Source organism: Alosa alosa, chromosome 11 (assembly GCF_017589495.1).
Source record: "Alosa alosa isolate M-15738 ecotype Scorff River chromosome 11, AALO_Geno_1.1, whole genome shotgun sequence".
NCBI lineage: Eukaryota > Metazoa > Chordata > Actinopteri > Clupeiformes > Clupeidae > Alosa > Alosa alosa.
Genome location: NC_063199.1, coordinates 7,286,794 through 7,303,945, shown reverse-complemented (window position 1 = coordinate 7,303,945; position 17,152 = coordinate 7,286,794). Strand labels below are relative to the sequence as shown.

The 17,152-nt window shown below is 43.5% G+C and overlaps 1 protein-coding gene across 1 annotated transcript; it reads right to left on the bottom strand.

Annotated features, from left to right (window-relative positions):
- Positions 1 to 10,290: 10,290 nt before the first annotated feature.
- On the bottom strand, positions 10,291 to 16,883 carry LOC125303302 (annexin A2-A-like). The gene is made up of 13 exons (XM_048256974.1): positions 16,808 to 16,883; positions 15,427 to 15,486; positions 15,146 to 15,239; positions 14,287 to 14,381; positions 13,984 to 14,097; positions 13,539 to 13,629; positions 13,299 to 13,378; positions 13,150 to 13,209; positions 12,494 to 12,587; positions 12,097 to 12,192; positions 11,773 to 11,831; positions 11,400 to 11,522; positions 10,291 to 10,762 (listed from the first exon to the last, which is right to left on the bottom strand). The coding sequence occupies exons 2-13, from the start codon at positions 15,472 to 15,474 to the stop codon at positions 10,703 to 10,705; spliced, it is 1,014 nt and encodes a 337-aa protein (XP_048112931.1). The 5' UTR covers positions 15,475 to 15,486; positions 16,808 to 16,883; the 3' UTR covers positions 10,291 to 10,702.
- Positions 16,884 to 17,152: the final 269 nt, after the last annotated feature.

The following is a 17,152-nucleotide window of genomic DNA, read 5'->3' as shown; positions in this document are numbered from 1 at the left end:
CCATCATTATTATGAGCATAACTGCTGAGGCCTGTGATATCAAAGCCCACTTTTTGATATCCCTTGTCCCGTACACGACTACCCAGGCCCCTCCACCCCTCTCATTCTTCTCTTTGGAGCATAATATTGTAATGAAGAAGGGCCTTCATGAGGAATCTGTCCTTGTCAATTACCAGGCGGGGCCCTCTCTTCTCTGACCTGCCGCCTGAGGCTAGCACTAAATGCACCTGATTCTCTGCGCTCCTACTCCAGCAGCGAGACCCTGTGTCACATGAAAGGACGGCCGCTAAAGTTTGCATATTCGCCAAGACGAGAAGAGTCAGTACAAGGCCTATGATTAAACATAGGGCAGGGATCACAGCAGGTGAATGGAGGCTAAGGGATGAAATTTTTAAAAAGGCCCGGCCTTACCACATTCCCGGAGTATCATTTGCATTGTCATGCAGAAAAAAGAAGAAGAGAAAGAAGAAGAAAGAAATAAGATGAGAGAGAGAAAGGAGGAGGTGGGGGAGTTGGAGTGATCGCCATCAAAGGTAATTGATGTGGTATTCTGAAATTACCATTTTCTTCTCTTGTCTGAGCTCCAACCTGATTTTAATGGCCTTGCCAGGTATATCAGATAACAACTGGATTGATTTGAAACATAATTGGGGCTTTACTTATGTTTTATTATCACAGTGTTTAAGACATAGCATAAGTGATAACACATAAAACCAGTGGACGAGGAGAGACAATGATGAGAGTGTGGTTGAAATGTAATTTGTGATTGACAGCGTTGGGATTACAGTGCAGAGTAACCTACAAAAAACGTCAGATCTAACTGTGTACCCCCAAACAGTCTGACAGGAAATATCCATACCACAGGAAGAGCAGCCACACATCGCTTTAATGGCTTCCTGCCTGCATGTGAAGCTAAAGCCCTCCAGGTAAACACAAACACAAACTGAATCAACAAAAGATGCAAATCAGTAGACTGAATAAAGTCAGGAACGCAAGGTTACCGCTGTTGTTTAAAAACAGTAAGAATTTAACGAGTATGTGTTCTTGTGTGTGTGTGTGTGTGTGTGTGTGTGTGAGAGAGCTATGTGTGTTGGTTATGTGTGTGGGTGTGTGTGTTCAGGGTATCCTAGTACCCTGTGTTATTATTTACAAAGGGCATTAATTAACATGCTTTTTAAAATCCCTGTTGTAGTTGTATTTGTAGTGCTGACAGATAAAGTAGTTTAGCTGTGTATACCGCTCAAGGATAAAGGAAACAAAACAGAGCAGGATGCCAGCTTTTTGCCCTGCCCTGGTTCAGCGGCAGTTTCACACTTTCCTCTGGTTCCGGCCTGAGTCTGAAGATTCAAGGTAGACTCTATACTCAGCTATTTAAATGGGGATAATGAATGACTAAATGCTATGCTTTTCTCTAGATAAACATTTATTCAATACAATTTTTGAGTATGGTCAAAGATTACTATTCAAGAGCGTATTTATTACACATTTTGACATTTTCAAGGATTACCGAGACTTTGTGCAGGATTCTATTTTTCCCCTTTCCTGAGTTCTCTTCATCTTGACATCTGTCTTGTGGAGACGGCAAAAGGAAACATGTGTTTTAAGCACCCTCTCTGCCCGGCTGGCTTTGTGAGAGAGAAGCACAGAGAAAGAGAGAGAGAGCTGCAGAGATCCACAACCACTGAACAGAATCTGCTTTTTGGGTCTCTCAGTCTCCACATGTCCCTGGGCACAGCTTTGATCAGTCCCACCTTGAGACTTATCCTAGAGCTAGTGGCTCTCCCCCACTTTCAGAGGCTAATCAGTCCTCCTGTCTGAGCTCTCTATATGCTTTGGAGTAGACTACAGCATGCGTACGAGAGCCTCGGAACAACTTGTCCTCTCTCTGTAGAAAAAAAATAGAGTAAATAAACAAATAATTTGTTAATCTTGTCAGCTTCTCTGTTAAGGACGTGATCTTCGGAAATCATTGTTAGACTCAGACAAGCTGGAACAAACACTGATGGCTTTGTCAAAGACAAAAAAAAAAACGTCCTGTGCTTGTAGGACCTTCTAGACTAACAGAACATAGTAAGAGGGAGAGATGACCGTCTCGGTCAGTTAAATTGGAGGGTCATGTTTTGTGTTCAGCTCTGATGCAGGAAGTGTTTGTAGTGAGTGGTAGGAGATGGCAGGGGGTCACTGTGTAGCTTGGCAGAGGCTGATTTCTCTGTGCCTTGTGGCAGTAGGAACCAGTGCAAAAGACAGCACTAGCAGTGCACTGGTTAAGAAAATAATTGCACTGGAAGAACTGCTGCCATGGGCTCAGGCAACCAAGCTGCTCTTGCCATCGGTGGCTCTTTTTTAAGAAAGTTTTTTTTCTTTCTTTTTTTTTTGCTTTGTGTTTGTCGAACAAGAACAGAGAAGACCATATCCGGCGGCATCTGTGGAGGGAAAAGGGGAGGGGGAAAAAAGGAAAAGAAAAAGACAAATCTTTTCCTTCTTTGTACGAGAGCTGTAGGCTACCCGCAAGAGTGTGTGTGTGTGTGTGTGTGTGTGTGTGTGTGTGTGTGTGTGTGTGTGTGTGTGTGTGTGTGTGTGTGTGTGTGTGTGTGTGCTATTTCTGTCTCATTTCCATACCTTCGATACCACCGCGGGGAGGTCATACTACTCTGGCCAGCTTCCCCCAGAGGGAGGACTGACTCAGGGGGACGTGGAGAGACAGCGCGGTCCGCCCTGCACCCCAAAATGTCCCCTCACAGCCTCCAGCCTCTTCCCCCTGAAACCACCACACTCACTCAAATACAGTCAGAAGAAAGCACTGATGAAAAAGGGGAGACAAGACAGATTTTTTTTATACTTCTCTCTCCCTCTCTCTTTCCCTCTGTCTGATATTTCCTTCTTCAAAGCCTGGAACACTCTACTGTGCCCTAGGGTTAATTAACATGCGCCAAACACTGAATGATCAGAGAGAATAGGAAATCTCCAAAGGTTAAGTGTCACAAGGGAAACGTGTTGTCAGCAATAGTTTTTTTTCTTTCTCTTGTTTCTTCTTCCCTCCTTTTCAAAGACTAATGAAAGAACATCCGCCTCTCCACACACACGCAAAAAAAAGTGCATTTACTGATACCTTCTCAAAACTTTGTGTTTTCACTGTCAAAAAGTGGAAAGATTTCACATTTTGGGGTTCAAACCTTTACATTTCACTCTGTGACATATTGAGGGAGCGTAACAAGCGCGTTTCATGATGGGCGTGTTGTTTTCTGCCAGATCTGAACAATTTCATGATGGCAAACTTTTCACAGTGCAAGAACAAAAGACAACATGCTGTACACCAAGTTGCAGAGCCGCTGTAAGATGGATCTCAGAAGCCATGGCAACACAGAGTATCCACTATCTTTCTCTTTCTTCTTTGCACACACATACACACACTCACGTCAGATGAAATTCATTTGTTAAGCACTTTGTTAGCCTCTCCGATATCCCTTCTTAAAAATGTAGGGGATCACCTGTGATCCAGGGACAGCCTCGATTGCATGTCACACAGGGAGAAACGGAATGGTTTTTCTGCACTTTAATTAATACAGGGACACTCTTCTCTCGGGCTGGCTTCTGGCTGACATTTGGTGCATGCTTGAGTGCCTTCCCACCTGATTTCCATCTCTTGCATGAAGGTGAGGCTCTCTCTCTCCCTCTCTCTGTAGCTGTGTGTGTGTGTGTGTGTGTGTGTGTGTGTGTGTGTGTGTGTCCGCAATAAGGAAGGCAGAAGGAAGACCAGAACAGTGGCTGACAAGGACACCGGCTCCAGGGGCTGCCAGTGGGAGAACGGATTAAGGTGGCGTGACAATTGTGGATTAAAGGCACTTTCAGTCCAATCCCGGCGTATTCACAGGTTAGGGTTCAATGCCAAACGCTCCCATCCACACATGCATAGGCATGAGGGCACATTCGAGCCATGACAGGGCTCCTTAGAAGTTTTAGGGAAAGTGGACGGGCACATTCTTTTGCTTTCTTTTCCCCTTCTCTCAAAAAGATTTTTGGCATGGCCTCCATTTCAAAGTTTTGTATATAGTGTATAGTATAGTATATAGTGTGTTTAGGAAACCACAAATGACTTTTCCTTTTTAAAGGGAGAGATGTTTCATGATTTAATTGTGTGCATTTTTATTCCAGACATTGGACACAAGAATTGAAAATACAGATATCAAAGTTTTAGGAAATAATACATTTAATGTACAGTTGTACATTCACAGTACATTTGAAAGTGTATATACAAATGACAAATATTAACTTTTGAAGGAACCGTATGCTTTGAGTAGACAGTGAAGATCCATATGTGTAAGATCCAACTTGTAGTATAGCTTTGCAATAGTGTTGCAGAAGTATTGGTGTACTCTCTCGAAATAAACCTGTAGTGTACATGTTTACATGAGCCGAAGCAAAGGACTCACTTCATCTCCTGCTGATACCAGCAAGCTAAGCTAACATTGGCCATTGACTGAAGCAGTTAACATGGTGTGTTAGCGTAACATGGTGTGTTAGTCTTAGACTGTCTCCCTCATCCTCTTCTGCACACACACCTGCACTGTGCATTCCATCCGATGCAGAACTGTGTAGACTCCAACTCTCAGCTGTTTGTTTCAACTAAGAGCTATATCACACACACACACACACACACACACACACACATGAAAACGGGCCTTCTCATTAACCTGGTGTGTTTTATAGAGCACACACACTCACACACATGCATTAATATGCATCTTCCCGTAGTGTTTGTCTTAACCAGTTCTCAGAAAATTATGATTACAAATAACGCCGTGAGTGTGTGTGTGTGTTTATATGTGTGTGAGCACACCCCACCCCACCATGCGCCACCCGGCGGGCCACTGGCTTGTACAAACAAGCAGGGAGTCAGTGGCGCCTGTACCAGATGATTAGCACCACTTCACGGCCAATCATGATTAGTGCGGTTGGCATGGCGCCACTGCGGCCGGCTGCATGTAGCTGTGCAGGCATGAGGCAGTGCAGCGCAGCGCAGGCATTCCCCAGCTGATGCTAACGCCACCACTACTGCCGCGCTCACGGGAGCGCAGCAACAGCAGCGGTGTGACGATGCAGGATGAGGATGCTCCTGGAGCTCAGGGATCACACACCACTCCTAGAACTGTCTGATAATGTCTGATGACATTACTGGGGATCAGTTGTTGAATGCGGCCTACTCTTTACAATATTGATTATGTGTTGTATATGTTTATTGTTATATATTATGTTGTTTTGTTTGCACTGAAAGTATAATTCCATTATGTTTGTTAACATTTTTGTATATATGTATGTATTTATGTATTTTATTTACTTATCTATCAATGTTTTTTGTTTGTTTTTGTTTAATCTGTATGCATTTACTTGGAATTTAAATATGGAATGTTATTACAGTATTGCCCCATCTGTTATGATTTGGTAGGATTCCTCCAGTTATTAGTAATATTAATATTAATTTTACAACTATCTGTACAGTAACAATCAGAACCAGTAATATCACTGTAGTGGAATGCACACTGATTCATTGACAGTAGATGTTCTAATTACTATGAGGAAAGTCTAGAATTGGTAATTTAAGAGTGTGATTGGAATGATATCTAGCAATACCATAATATATTTATATGAAGTCAGTCTCAAACGTTTTGGTTTTAAGGTAGATGTGCATTCTGTTACAGTAGGACAGCATGTCCACACAAATATTCAACCTTAATACATTGTCATAATATTCTGTTAGGAATACATTTTATCCATGCCATACAACCTCTTGGAGTGTAGAGAATATGTTCTCACTGTTTCACAGATACATTCATGATACAAAAAAAGTCTGAATGGAGTTTCATCACTCTTGAGTCTCTCCTTGTGCAGTTGATGTTGGAGCACACCCAGGTAGCCGCTTGCTCTGAACCTGAGTGGACCCAGGTCTGACACAGCACTGCCACATCAGGACCAGCTGTCTCCCACAGCCTGCTACAATAGCGGAAGTCTTATTCCCTAGTTCTTGGAGAGGAGAGGGGGAGAGAGAGAGAGAGAGTGGGTGAGGGGCAGGTCTGCTGGAGGACCGCTAGCGGTGGGATGGAGGCACGAAGGGAGGGATAGAGGCCCTGCCACGGGGAGCATGTCGAGTGTTGCCTCAGTCCATGGAGATGAAGGTACGGCTTCCAGCAGAGAGGGCGAGAGGGAGAGAGAGCGCGTGCAATCAGAGACCAGCCCAAAGCAACAAATAACGCTGATGTGTCTCATTAACAGGAAACTCTCTCTCCCTCTCCCCTTTCCTGTCTCTCTCTCTCTCTCGCTCTTTGTGTGGGGAGAAAAAAGTACACATCAAGTTGTTTGTTATTTACACTAAACACAAACTAGTTTAGATATTTATACAATGAAATGCACCACTGGGAGAAAATCCAAGAGGCAAAAATAATTGTTTGATAGCTGTAACAGTGTAGCGTTCATCAGACACTCTTTAACGCTACTCTAGCTCACAGTCATTTGAAGTCCTAATGTGAACAAGATCATTCTGTTTTAGACAGAGAACACATAATATGAGTGTCGTGCTTAAATATTTACCTCATCCTGCTTGTTATAGAAGTTCACCTACAAAAAGAAATGACCAGCAACTATGTGTTTAGTCTTTCTCCTGGTTAAGACTAGTACTTACACTTATGTCTCTACCTTGCCGGATGATTTGTGTAGTGGGGGAGACAGAGAGGGAATGTTGCCATAGATACTTTCCAGCTTTTTCCCCCTCTATGGTGCTTCCAACTTGACTCTACAAAGGTGACAGACTGGAAGCCGGAGCAGCGAATGGAGGCGAGTGATCCGTCTAGTCTGCGTTGCCGTGGCGTTGAGCCTCATGAAAGGAAGCGCGCCCTGACAACACCAAAGGCCTGGAGACGCCCGCATCCCCCTCTCCTGCCATCCGCACACCAGGCGGGGTAGGGGCAGGGGCAGGGGTAGGAGTAGCGCCCCGGAGAGAGTGGCAGGCGTGAAGACGAGCTGTCCTTCACTGCCGTGCCAGCAAGGCCCCAGGGCTGTGAGGAGAAGCAGGGGGTCAGTATTTACCATACACACCCATCCAACACCACCCCCATCCATCCACCATACCAGCACACCCCCAACAGCCTTAATGAGCCCCAGTATTCAGCACAGAGAGAGAGAGAGTGAGAAAGAAAGAAAGGGAGAACATGAAAGAGAAAGAACTGGCTGAGGATTCCTTTGGTAAATATGAAATAATAATAATTAAAGAAATATTAATATAGCTCTGGCATGCTTCTCTCTCTCTCTCTCTCTCTCTCTTTCTCTGTTCTTCTCAGTCAGTCGCATGGAGGGGAAGAGGAGCAGCACTTGCAGGCTAGCCTGTAGGAACTTTCATTTCCAGCACAGGGCCGCCGGATGAAGCTCACACACAAACACACACACAAACACACACACACACACACACACACACACACACACACACACACACACACACACACACTCCTCACTGCAGTCCCACACAGGACCTTCCTGGCCTGGTGTATAATTAAACACCCGGTGGCACAGTGCTCGCTGGCAGCCAGGCAGGCCCCTGGCACTGGCAGAGTAAGCAGAAAAGAGACACAACATGAAAGAAAAGGGGAAAAAATCTGTCAAACCTTGCAACTAGAATTTTTAACCCCTTTCTTGTTGTCTTATCTTTCCTTCTCTCTCTATCCCTCTCTATCTCTCTCTCTCTCTCCCTCACTCCATCATTTTCTTTTCTTAGGCAAGTGTCATCCAACAGCTGCACATTTAAATGTTAATCGTGTGTGAGTGTGAGTGTGTGGGTTTGGTAGCGGTGCGCTGCAGAGCACTGGGGCACCAGCAGGAGCATCTCCCAGCCTCCCTGGCACAGTCACTTACCCCCATACAGCATGTCATTACCACTTATATTATATATTAATGGAAGTGTTATTACATTATGTGTGCTTTGGTATTTTATGAAATGATTCATTTAATCATTAATCTCTCAATATATTTTGGTGGTTTGTCAATTTGTTTGTTGATTTTCTAAATGTATTATCACTACCACCTACTTTTTACATGGATTACCACTGCCATACAGGTGTTGACACAGTATACCACAGCTGGCCCAGATGAGGGTCTGATGCACTCCTGAGTCGGCCACTGTCCCCTCCCTCTCTGCTTAGCGTCGTCTTATTTACGATTCTCAACACTCCGTCCACCTCATTGTGTCATTACATTAATTAATCCAGGTTCATCAGTGATCCATACTCTCAGCTGATTGAGTCACTCTTCTCTCCAATTAGTTGCGGAAGTCGCAAATCCCCCTGCTCACCTCCGGGGGGGACGAAGTGGTATTAGTGGTCTTATTTGGATATCCTTGACCGTTTGGCATTTTAAAAACGCCAATCACTCACTCTCCGTGCCCCCCTGTTTACGGCGCGTTTCCTGCCTTTTTTCCTCCCCTTCGCCGGTGCCACCGTCGCTGACATTCATGGGGTTGCGGACCCATCGGGGTGATTAAGTGCTGGCGTTTGCCGTGGCAAATTGCATCATTTCAATTGAGGAGAGAGTCCCCCTTGGGTTTGGTGGAGGTCCCTATGGGCTCGCCTTGAACAGAACAGCATGTTGTACATCCACATAAAAAGGAAAAAATATGGGAGGTACTCTTCTCTTTATGACACAGAGATTAATCTGTCACTGCACCTCAGCATAAATCTCACACCTGCTTTGCAAAATACTGTTTTACCCTCCTTTACACTATATTTTATCTTTTATTGGCAATAAACATAAAACATCACAAAGGGGTAATGTTCTCATCAATATTATCACAAAATGATAATAAATTTGAAGGCTTATAAACTTTTGAGGGATTTTCTTCCCAGGCCTCCGTCAAGAGGCACAGTGCATCTCAGGGGCGGATTTGAAACTGTCATATAAGTCTGTGTTTGTGCGCGCGTGTGTGTCTCCAGTGGTGATGTGTGTGTGTGTGTGTGTCCAGTGGTGATGTGTGTGTGTCCAGTGGTGATTTGGGATATAAATAGTTTCCTCATTCCCAGTGTGACCTGCAATGTTAGTAGGTAAGATGCAGAGTAGTGGCACAGTGTGAACAGTGAGTTGGTTAACGGCTGCTGAATATTTAGATTCTCTAAGACTTGGCTTCAGTCCCCTGGCATTGCAGTGCAGCGTCTCACTTGTTTTGAAAATGTGACACTGTTGTGACATTAGGATTTCTAAATGAGAACGGGATGAGGGACAGGGGTGAGAGGGAGCAGGGTCGTGTCAGTAAAACACTCTCAGGTGGCACCCCTCCATCTCTCTCTCTCTGTCTTTTTCCATTCTCTTTCTCTGTCGTTTCTCTTTGCGAGATGAAGTGTGCCTTTTGGGGATGATCCTTTTGCGTTCCTGCACAGTGAGAACTGCATTGTCAACGATTTAGCGGATTCTTCTTCCTGAGAGACCACAAACTAAACAGCACAAGTACACAGTATAGAAAAGCTTGTTTCTAGAATGCAAATCATCCTTGCTGGAGGTAAAATTAACATTTTTAATTAAAAAATTAGCACCAAACAAACACAGCAAAACACACTAATGATTAAAACATCTAAATAAAGCCTCATCACTGGAAATAGGTGGCAACATGAATGGGGTGGGGGTACTTCCTTTATTGTTATTTTTTTTGTGGTTTCCTCTATAAAAGGTGTTTTAACAGGCTGTCTAGAATGAGTACTCACTGTTACAAAAACATTTAGTGGAACAGCACAATTAGGGTGAATAATACTAACTATGATTTTCTCTACTACCATCAACCATCTCAAACTATGCAACATGATATCAAACTATCACTGAAATTAACATGTTAGTATTCATTTTAATTATGGTCTGTTTGAGGCAAAGTTTATTATCTTGTAGGCCTAGGAACACACGTTACTTGAAAGGAATCTACTACTGCTATGTGGAGTAAACAAGAGAAAGACATACTTTCATAATTTCAGGGTAAAATAATAAGAATAATTACACTCATAATTAGAGCATGAGATTTGATCAAATATTTCGTTGTGTGAGGGGAGGAAAAAATGAGGATGATCAGAGCAGTCACAGCAGGCAGCTGGGCTCTCGCCACAGGCAGCAAACACTGAAGCTGTGCCCGTGATGCTCTTGCGCCCTCTAGTGGTACTTGGTTCTCTCTACACTTACATTTAGCATTCTACTTCCACAGTATTGATATTAAGTCATTGCCTTGCTGCCTTGCTGAACTGTGCAGCAGAGAACAAACCTTACGACACACTTACAGAATATTCAACATAGTTTATTTTCAAAACAAAAGCACATACAAAAGAGAAAACAAATAACTAGGTTACACAATTGTCAACTTGGTATGCCTGACGCCATGTTGAGTGATTCACATTCACTCCAGTGACTGATTTCATTTGATCACTTCATCCAGTGTCCTTATTTGATACTATGATGAATGATGAATAATGGACGTGACCATCCTAATTTGACCAGTTGTCGATGGTTTTCTACAGTACATTGTGTAAAAGATGGATATTGGCTGCAAGTGTAGGTAAGCAACATTCGCATAACAATTAGACTGGTCATCCTTCTAGATTTGGCAGAACTGGAATTGGATTGTATGGTCTACTTTAAGAGACATGATATAAGAGTTCAGAGATGGAGGGTAGAAACAGCTAGTAGCTCTGCTCTAGTCATCTCCTCCACACAGGGTCAGCAGGGCCCTCTGGTAGTCACCCTTAGTGTGTTCCTGGTGGGGGGCACAGGGAGTGTGTTAGTTCATTCAGAAACACTCATGGCCAGGGGTGCAGTGGTAAAATAAGAGGTGGATAAACTGTGATCACGGTAAAGTGGACTGCGCCATGCAGTATCGGATTTTTTAAAAAGGCATTCAGAACATGTTCAATGGTGATGGAGGTTATTGTCCAATGTTTATAACAATACCAGTGGTATTAAATGGTTCCTAGAGTGTTGGTGAGTGTACATATTGTAAATGTGGATAATACAGTGTGATGTATTAATGTTAAAAGTTGCAATTGGTGAATAAACTCTTTTGAGAGGTGGATAAACTCTATTTCTGATTTTTTTAAGAAACCAATTTGATGTAATTTTGTCAAGGTTTAGATGATGTTATTAATACAGTTTTATTGTGGTAACACAGTATGTATGTGGTATATAAAGTGATATAAAGAATCTGGAATGTGAAATTTATTTATCTCATGAATTCATCTCATCTGCATTGATGCAACTCTTAATTATCCTTTGCAAGTAGACACCCACTTGCTATACTTCTGTACACAATAGGACTTGGTGAACTGACATACTAGCTGATTGATAGACACTTATGTTTATCAATGCTCTCTTGAAATGACAGGGATGCTACTTACAGCGATGGTCTGGTACAGAGACTTGCCCTGCTGCTTCTTAAACTCAGAGCGGATCTTCATCAGGTCCACCTCGCATCTGGAGACCATGATTCTGGTCACGACTTTGTCCTTCGCCGATTTGCCCTGAGATAAGTTAAGAAAAGGAAAAGGAAGGAGTTGGAAAAGGCAGAGAAATGGCCTCATGAACAACTACTGCACCGTATGATGCAACCACAGTGTAAGCCATCTGCAACGTAAGCAGCGATATTATTCAAAGAGGGGGAACTGTACTTTTATGTTGGTTCTCTCTAACTTGGTATGAAAAAGAATAAAGTTTCACTGAAACAGAAAAATCTTTTAGTTTGTTCTTAAAAAGTGCATGAAGTTGACTTACCTTCATGGCTTCGGCGAGTCTGCTGGCAAAGTATAGCTGTTTGTTTTCAAAACACTGAACTGGGGAAGAAATTGTGAAGGCATTAGGATGTTAAACTGTTTACAACCAGAGGTGTTCAATAGCTCTACAGACCAAAAGTATCCATGCAACCTTAAAAGTCTCTTTCAAAGAAAGCTGAGGGTCTTAAAGATACACCAACATTATGCAATAAAAATCACCTATTGTCTCAACACTACTATACATTTCTGAGCACATTAAGATAGCTCAGAGATTGTGACAGCAGAGCTAAATTGCAGGTTTGTGTCTGTCGAGGTGCAGACCTACCCAGTGTGAGGAAGGACTTCTCCAGGTCCCCCTTCACCTCCTTCCTGATGCTCTCCTGCATGTCATACGGGCTGTAGCTCTTGTACCTGTCAAACACTGTTACACACACACACACACACACCAAAGGGGGCAATTAGATATGATGTCTTTGCAGCATTCAGCATTCTAACCTGTCAGCTATACTGTAGAACAGGTTAGAAAATACTTTTCCACAAAGTAAATTTGCAAAAGACTATACGTTTTTCTCAGTCCAAATGTAACAATTCTGCCCTGTCTGTCATTCTTCAATGGAGAGCAGTTTGTAGTGTTGTGTTTTAGAGATATCTGTCTGATTCGGATGAATGTTATTCTAAAAATAGCCCAGAGACTGTTCTCAGCACTGCTCGTGCGTGGGTACCTTTCTGCAGGTGAGGGACACTCCTCTCAGACATGATGGAGATCCAGGTCTTCACATCAGTGCCTTTCCTCTTCACGCCAGCCTCGTACAGAGCCTGCACACGACAAGCCCAGAACGCAATTCATATAGATCTTAACATATAGAGATGTTCTGCACCACACTACACTAATATGCACCTGCAGAATTTATTTATTACACTCAAACGCGTATCTCTATTTTTAAAAACCTCCTTAAGGTTCCAACTCTTCCGAGAGCACCTCCTCTCCAAGCACTACTAACAACCGGATATGCGTAATCTAGCACTTGACCTTGACCCATGGTGACCCATGACCTTCTCCATCCTGACTATTCCTCTTCTTCTTGCCTTGCCTTAACTTTGCTAAAGTGTTATTCTATACTATGCGAGTAGTACTTATAGCTGCACTAACCTAGTCTCACTGTACCTTGATTGTTCCTTTTTTAAAGTGGCTTTTGATGAAAGTGTCATCTGAATGGCTAAATGTAATGTTAAATGTAAAATCTTATATTACTGGCTAGTGATGACATGTTAAATCGTCTTAAATTGAGTATACTGAAAAACACCATTCCGTGTTCATTAAATTGTGAAATATAGGCTACTCAGAGACACAAAAGGAAGCCAATGATATTTCACTTACTCTGGCATCTTCATCGATCTTCTCGTAGTCTACCACAGTGCTTGGCTCATCTCTCTTGGCCTGTTTTGGAGATAAAGCGACTGCTGTTACACAGGTCTGAACAGCAGGTGATGATGTCTGCTGGAAAAGAGAGGCCAGGTGTGTCCTACCTCCACGAGGGCCAGCAGGAGTGCCCGGAACTCGCCTGACGTGTCTCCAGCCACATCCTTCTCCAGATCCTTCTTGAAAACTGTGAGGGTTTGATCGACACAACTTGTATCATTATTATTGTTAAAAATAAGCACTGTCCGTCAGTAAACGTCCCTTCAATGATTGATTTGCGTTGCGATTGTGTATTGTGCGCTGATAATCAGATATTATCGAGGACCAGATGAATCAACAAGCCTTACGTTCTTTGTAGACGCTCTTGATCTCCACAAGCTCTGATCTGCTCCGGGAGCAGACGAGCTCAATCAGAGTCTCCTCATCGGTCCCGAGACCCTGCCAAGAGACATTAAAACCCAATCAGTCACGCCATTACACACATGGCCATCATGCTGCAGCGATCAGTGACAGAGATGATGGCCCATCATCTAACACGTCACACACAAGCCTGACTGATCTGATATCCATTTACACCATTTGCATCACAGATGCCCATTCACTTAACGTACAGTGAAGGCACATGTGAAACAGGAAATTAAATCTGGATAATTACACATTATAGGTTCTGGGTTTACATCTTTACTTAATGACAGATTAACATCTGCATATTTACAGACAGAAATTCCATGTGATTTTCAAAGCTGCATTGTGTCATGGGGTTGCTAACTGGTGACTGCTGTAATTTCTCACCTTGATGGATGATTTGATCTCAGTAGCGTCATACTGTGATGTGCTCTTCATAAGACCCAGGACCAGTGCCTCCAGAGAGCCAGATAGCGCCCCCTTCAGGGCAGTGATCATATCCTGCACACACACACCATGCAAAGTTAAGGAAGTCTAGTAGCAGCAGCAGCAGCAGCAGCTTGCAAAGACCACTGTGCGGGTTTCATCATAGGACTCAAAGGGACTATGAAAACAAACTTAGCCAAGCAAGAAAAGATTCAAATTGAGGCAGAGTGCAATTCAAATTCAGTTTCCGCCATCTCTCTGTACCTTCTTGGCTCTCCTCTCATAAGCAAAGGCAATCTCTCGCCTTTGGTTGTATGTGCGTCTGGTCAGGATGTCGGTGATAGTCTGCTCGTCCACCCCTAAGACAGAGAGCAAAATGTTTGATGTCTAACATGATATGTAAGACTGGCAAAAGATTTGCTCTGGTGTTTTCCTTTACAAAAGACATCATAAGCATTTCGCATCTGTGCTGTTTTGTTTTGAATGACTAATAATTGAAGCTTTGATTTCTATCCTGCAAGTGAAAGATCTCAAGTCATTCAGTTAAAAGTGTTTCTAACAATTCCACAAATATGTCTTCGCATCATTACACTTCAAACAATTTTGATAAAGCACATGTTAACATGATCAAATCAGTTCACAGGGCGCAGGGCTTGACCCCGTCGGCCATGTTTGGTGATGTGTGCACAAATGCACAGTGTCTGTCCATAGCAACCAGGGCCCTAATTTAACCAGTGGAACATTACTGTGTCAGCGGCAGGCGGAGAGGGAGGATGCAGGCTGTAGCCAGTCATTAAGGCGTGGGCCAGTGCCAAGCTCCCACTGCGGTCTCACGGCTTCCAGACAGGAAAAGTGACTCACTTGTACCAGCACAGTGAGTTCAGCCGATGAAAACTTTACTCCTACAGGCACCCAACTCAGCAGAGGATACACCCCGCTATTAAAAGCCCAACCGAAGAAAAGCCCAAATTTAAAAATTTAAAATGCTGTTTTCTGTTCAGAGTGGGGGTTGGGGATTTCCAACTGAAAAACTCCAAGTAGATCCCCATTCCTAGTTTGTCTCATATGTTCTTTCAGCAGTTAGCGGACATGCTAACTGAACAGTCAGTACTTTTCCTCTTACCCTTTGTTTTGATAGCGGTCTCAATTCTGGCAGCATCCTTGTCAGGGTCGAAGTCAGAGGCAGGAACCACAGTAGGGTAGGTGGGTTCAGCTCCCTGCACATGCACACAACAGAGCAGGAAGTCAGCTCTGAGTTCTTCAACTGTCTGAACTCATACATGTGTCTGTCATTTCAGAGGATTGGCACTTTTTTTTCCTTTTTACATTTCTATCACAATCTATCACATAGATTGCAAAGACATGACTTGTGGCTACACAGAGAGAAACATAAGTGCTGCTTACCCCAATATTCAGGGTGAGCTGTCCCAGGAATTCAGATACCAGAGCCATGTTTCAAAGTTTCTGAAAGACAGTGAAAGAGAGAGAAAGAGAGAAGTTCACTTCACTACTAAAACACAACCACTTTTCACATTTTCTTCAGTCTGAAGTGACAAAGCATCACACTCCTTCTCCGCTAGTTCCCATGATGCCTCATTCGCAGTCGCCTGTTATGCAATTAGGTTTAAGGAAGCAAAGGTCCTATTAGTTCTGCGAGGGGGTGGTAGCTGCTTGAGGCAGTGTGTGTGCTAGGCAACCGTGAATTGATATTGTCTAGCAACAGTTTGGGATTCCATGAATCACATGTCATGTGTTCTTCATAGAAAATTCACATGAGTAAAACCAGACTTTAAAGGGAGGATTTATAACATTTGTCTTAGGGCAAAGAACAGGGAAAAAATCACTCCTGTTACTAAAATCCCCTTCTCTCTCTTTCAGGCACATTCTTTCCCCCCTGTTGGAAAAGATGAGTAATAGTTCATGAAGACATGCAACACGCTGAAATTTACTCTGCACACCGAGGCACTACACACAGCTCTCTGTGTATAGTATTTAACCTGACTGATTCAAGGCAGGTAAATGGACTACATCTTTCAGGAGGAGTGATAGCATCACACAGTGACCTGGCTGTGACACATATGAGGCAAATCTTAAGTAAACACATTTATCAGACTTAACAGATTTATCGCTCTGGGTTGGCTAATCCACAGGCATGGAGACACACCCAGTGAGAGGACAGAGGAGAAGAGAGGAAAGAAAGAAGAAAACGTCTCTGGAGAGAGAGAGAGAGAGAGAGAGAGAGAGAGAGAGAGAGGGAGGGAGAGAGAGAGAGAGAGAGAGAGAGAGAGAGAGAGAGAGAGAGGAGGGAGGGAGGAGGGAGGGAGGAGGGAGAGAGAGAGAGAGAGAGAGAGAGAGAGAGAGAGGAGAGAGAGAGAGAGAGAGAGAGAGAGAGAGAGAGAGGGAGGGGAGAGAAAGAGGGAAAGGGAGATTTTTACACCTAGGGGCAGAATGTTTCCATTTCCTCTCTTCTCTTTTCTTTTTTCATCCCAACAATCTTAAAATTTAAAACTTTTTCAAAGAGACTTTTAAGGGGTAACATGCGCTCTCTGAAAGTGGATTAGCTTATCCACAGAGAAGAGAGTTGAATCCACCCAATAACCACACTGCAAACCCAGCCTCAGGAAAAAATGATACTGCAACATTTTACAGTCATGTGCAATCTTGTGGTACAAGACACACACACACACCAACTTTTTAGTCAGCACTTAATAGAGCAATGTAGTTCAGAAGAGTTGCAGAGGACAGGGGTAAAAAGTGTTTTCCGAGAGAGTTTGGCTTGGCTTACCTGAGTGTGCAGTTTGTGGAGAGAGGAGACTGAGTCCAGCAGTGAAGAAAGGAAGGGCTGTGGTGGGGACTAAATATCAGAGGAGGACCGTGCCGGCCACGACCACAGTAGGGCAGTCCCGCCTCTCAGGGACACACCCAGAAACACACACACACACACACTCTGCTCCTGCCATGAGCCACCCTCTGGCTCCACCCTAGAGCAGAGAGAGTGATATAGGAATCTGATACTCTCATTCATTCCATATCCAAACGTACAGCCTCTGGATCTATTTTAATTTGTACCAACTTCAACTCCTGACATAAACCAGCAGCCTCTAAACAAAGTCAAGAATGGATATCCATA